The sequence below is a fragment of the Elephantulus edwardii genome, unplaced genomic scaffold (genome assembly GCF_000299155.1).
Source record: "Elephantulus edwardii isolate Elephantulus edwardi_28Jun2011 unplaced genomic scaffold, EleEdw1.0 scaffold00133, whole genome shotgun sequence".
NCBI lineage: Eukaryota > Metazoa > Chordata > Mammalia > Macroscelidea > Macroscelididae > Elephantulus > Elephantulus edwardii.
This window is the reverse complement of record NW_006399883.1, coordinates 1198548-1202078: the sequence shown is the minus strand read 5'-3', so window position 1 is coordinate 1202078 and position 3531 is coordinate 1198548. Positions and strand designations below refer to the sequence as shown.

General features: G+C 38.9%; 1 protein-coding gene and 1 pseudogene across 1 annotated transcript; one reads left to right on the top strand and one right to left on the bottom strand.

Annotated features, from left to right (window-relative positions):
• Positions 1-1885, bottom strand: part of LOC102855945 — a 13730-nt pseudogene extending 11845 nt beyond the window's left edge.
• A 38-nt stretch (positions 1886-1923) lies between these two features.
• On the top strand, positions 1924-2877 carry LOC102855531 (olfactory receptor 2T27-like). Its single transcript, XM_006893976.1, has one exon. It carries the CDS (start codon positions 1924-1926, stop codon positions 2875-2877), a length of 954 nt encoding a protein of 317 aa, XP_006894038.1.
• Positions 2878-3531: the final 654 nt, after the last annotated feature.

Genomic DNA, 3531 nt, shown 5'->3' with positions numbered 1-3531 from the left:
CAAACCCCACCCCCCACCCCCAAATATAATCCACTCTGCAACCCTCATTGCATACTCCTTTTAATGAACTACATTGCATTGTATTTTTAGATTCATTCTTTGGACACTAGAGTATACTTTTTATTTAGCACATCTCAACTCTTTTCACTCTTGTTACAGGGGCTCACTAACTATATACAACTCATTACCATAATGAACAGTATGACTATGATATATGACTTGTTTGAATATTCACCTATTCACATTAATTAACTGAAAAAGTTACATATGTATCATTTGACTTTATCCTTAAGCAAAAAAAGAATTTCGTATTTGGAGACTGTTCTCTATTATTTAAATTGGTGTAATTTTATATTTTTTCTGTTTTCTTTCTACTAATGAATTGCTAATCAATACTATTATTTCCATTAATCATGTTAAAGAGTTGTGTGCTATTAATCAATAATTTTCTGTTAAAAAAGGAAAAGAAATGGCACTTGATCTGAAATATTACTTTTTTCTTGTTTATCTTCTTTCTCTATTCTTGAAGTTATAGTTCAAGCTGAGTCAAAGTGTAAGAATTAGAGCTTTCTGGAGAACATTATGCTGAGTGAAATATCCCAGTCACAAAAGGACAAATATTACATGATGCCACTGTTGTAAAATGGGACTGTCCTTGGGGTTGGGGAGAGACTGAGTAAGATGGGTTCAATAATGTATACTGCACTGAAACAGAGGCGGGAGAGAACCGTTTAAAAGAGAGATGTAACTGGGTATTTCTGTCATCACAGGAGACTAGAGCGAGGGCTGCATGGTGGAGGGGACCTGGGGGAGGGTTTGTAAAGCAATGAAAGAATCTTTTCTTTTACTTTTCCATAATTTTTGGACTCATGTACTTATAACTTGTTAGTCAAATTTGTGTCTTCTAAGTTGCAACACCCCCATGATACATCTTGAAGGATATGTACATGTACAGCCAAGCACAATCAATAAGAGTGCATCTGAATTCCAAAATCAATCTCCATAATAGTCTATGTGTTTCCTACTGCCAAAGGGGCCCTTTAGAGTAGTGAGAGAAGATCTTCACCCTGAAACCCACAGCGTCCCTTTTCAGCAGGAAGTAGCTAAGAGAATACGCCGTCCCCTTTTCCTTATGACTCAGGGTGAAGTCTCTCTCAGGGAGGAGTGATAGGGAATGGCAAAGGATACACTGACAAAGAAGATTAATCAGAACTGGCTTTGACAAGCACTGTGGCATTTGGACAAGAACAAACTGGGAGGAGGGTAGAGAGAATAGTGCAACAATGAATGAGTGGAAGCCCAAAATCTCTGTAAATGTTTATGAAAATTAATAAAATATAATTATAGAAAAAAAAAAGAATTAGAGCTTTGTGGAATGAGAGGGTAAATAGTAGGGCACTCTTTCTTTCTGTGCCATCACTCCATCATAGCACAACAAGGTCAGATGCCTTTTCATCTTTATGTACACCTTCCTTTACATAAAGTAATACTCAAGCAAAGAATTCCATATGAGAAATGCTAAATGTCAATAAACCAAATCCTTATTCTCTCTCAGTGACATAAGAAAGTGGTAGTCAGCAAAGCAAGCACCTCAGCCTTGAAAGAATGATAATGTGATGATCCAAAATGGAATTCTATTCAATCTGATCTTACAAATATCTGAAAGATTTGAGATTCATAAATGGGTTGGTGCTTAGGAGACAAAGGTAAAGACTAATCCCTCTAAGCAACCTATTAATTGTAATCAACTCCAGGGAGTATTACAAAAAAGAAGAGACTTTCACAATGAGATGTGATTAATTTCTCCAAGGATGGTTTTTCCATGTTCACCTCAAGATGCCTTAAACAATATAGATAATTTTCTTTTGTACTGTACTTCATCCATCATACTTATCTCTCTTTTTATGCAGGCTACAGAGAGCTATGGAGTGGGGCAACTATTCCATGTATGACGACTTTGTCCTCCTGGGTTTGTTCAGCAACTCTCCATTTCCCTGGCTCCTTTTCGCCCTCATTCTCCTTGTCTTTGTGATCTCCATAGCTAGTAACACTCTTATGATCATTCTCATCCGTGTAGATCCCCGGCTCCACACTCCCATGTACTTTCTGCTCAGCCAGCTCTCCCTCATGGACATCCTATATATTTCCACCATTGTACCTAAGATGCTTGTTGATCAGATGATAGGACAAAGGGCCATTTCATTTGCAGGCTGCACTGCTCAGCACTTCCTCTACTTAACTTTGGCTGGTGCTGAGTTTTTTCTCCTTGGACTCATGTCTTATGACCGCTATGTTGCCATCTGCAATCCTCTGCGTTATCCTGTACTCATGAGCCACAAAGTCTGCTTATTGATCGTGGTGGCAGCCTGGCTTGGAGGATCTGTGGATGGCTTCCTGCTCACTCCAGTCACCATGCAATTCCCATTCTGTGCATCCCGGGAAATTAACCACTTCTTCTGTGAAGTGCCTGCCCTGCTGAAGCTCTCCTGTACAGACACATCTGATTATGAAACTGCCATGTATGTCTGCTGCATCATGATGCTCCTCATCCCTTTCTCTGTCATCTCTTTCTCTTATACCAGGATCCTCATTACTGTGTATAGGATGAGTGAAGCAGAGGGGAGGAAGAAAGCAGTGACTACCTGTTCCTCACACATGGTGGTGGTCAGCCTTTTCTACGGAGCTGCTATGTACACATATGTACTCCCTCATTCTTACCACACGCCTGAGCAGGACAAGGCTGTGTCTGCCTTCTACACCATCCTCACTCCCATGCTCAACCCACTCATCTACAGTCTCAGGAACAAAGATGTCACAGGAGCTTTACAGAAGGCCTTGGGAAGGTGTTTCTCCTCAAGAAGAGTAAATGCTTTCTAAAGAGTTTCTTACTATTGAAAATGAAAAAAAAAAGAAAGATGAAAACAACTGGTGAAGAGTCAATTCCAAATTTTGATGATCTCAGGCATATCAAGTGAATTATGCTCTGTCAGGTTTTTAATAAGTGATTGGTTGAAAGTAGATCACTAGACTTTTCACGCATGTCTGAGTAGACTCTAACCTCCAACCCTTCAAGTATCAGTCACAATTGAAAACAACTATTTGAACCACTCAGGGACTCCACTTTACTACTAGAGGTTTGAACATGCAAGATGTTATCATTATATTCGAATTTGCATATTATTTTCCTAGATACTTAAATCACTCACATGTCATCAACTGTGGAGCAAGCATTTGGAAAGGTGACTTTGGGACTTAGGTGGTTTGATTAATTTTTGAACAAGCCAAAGGATCTGAGGAATGGACAGTTTTGGATAGAGTGTTCCCTCAGTTTTTAACAAAGCATTTAGACTTCTTGTTACCCAAAGTCGTGGTAAAGGCAATGTTCCTCCTCAGCTACTTCTCTAAATTTTCACCTCTATCTCTTCTTTGACAGCTTACAAATTGGCCAAATCCGTGATATCTACTTGTTAAATATTTTCTTTTACTTATTCTTATAATGTGGTAAGTATTTTTGTAATAAATATTAGCCCT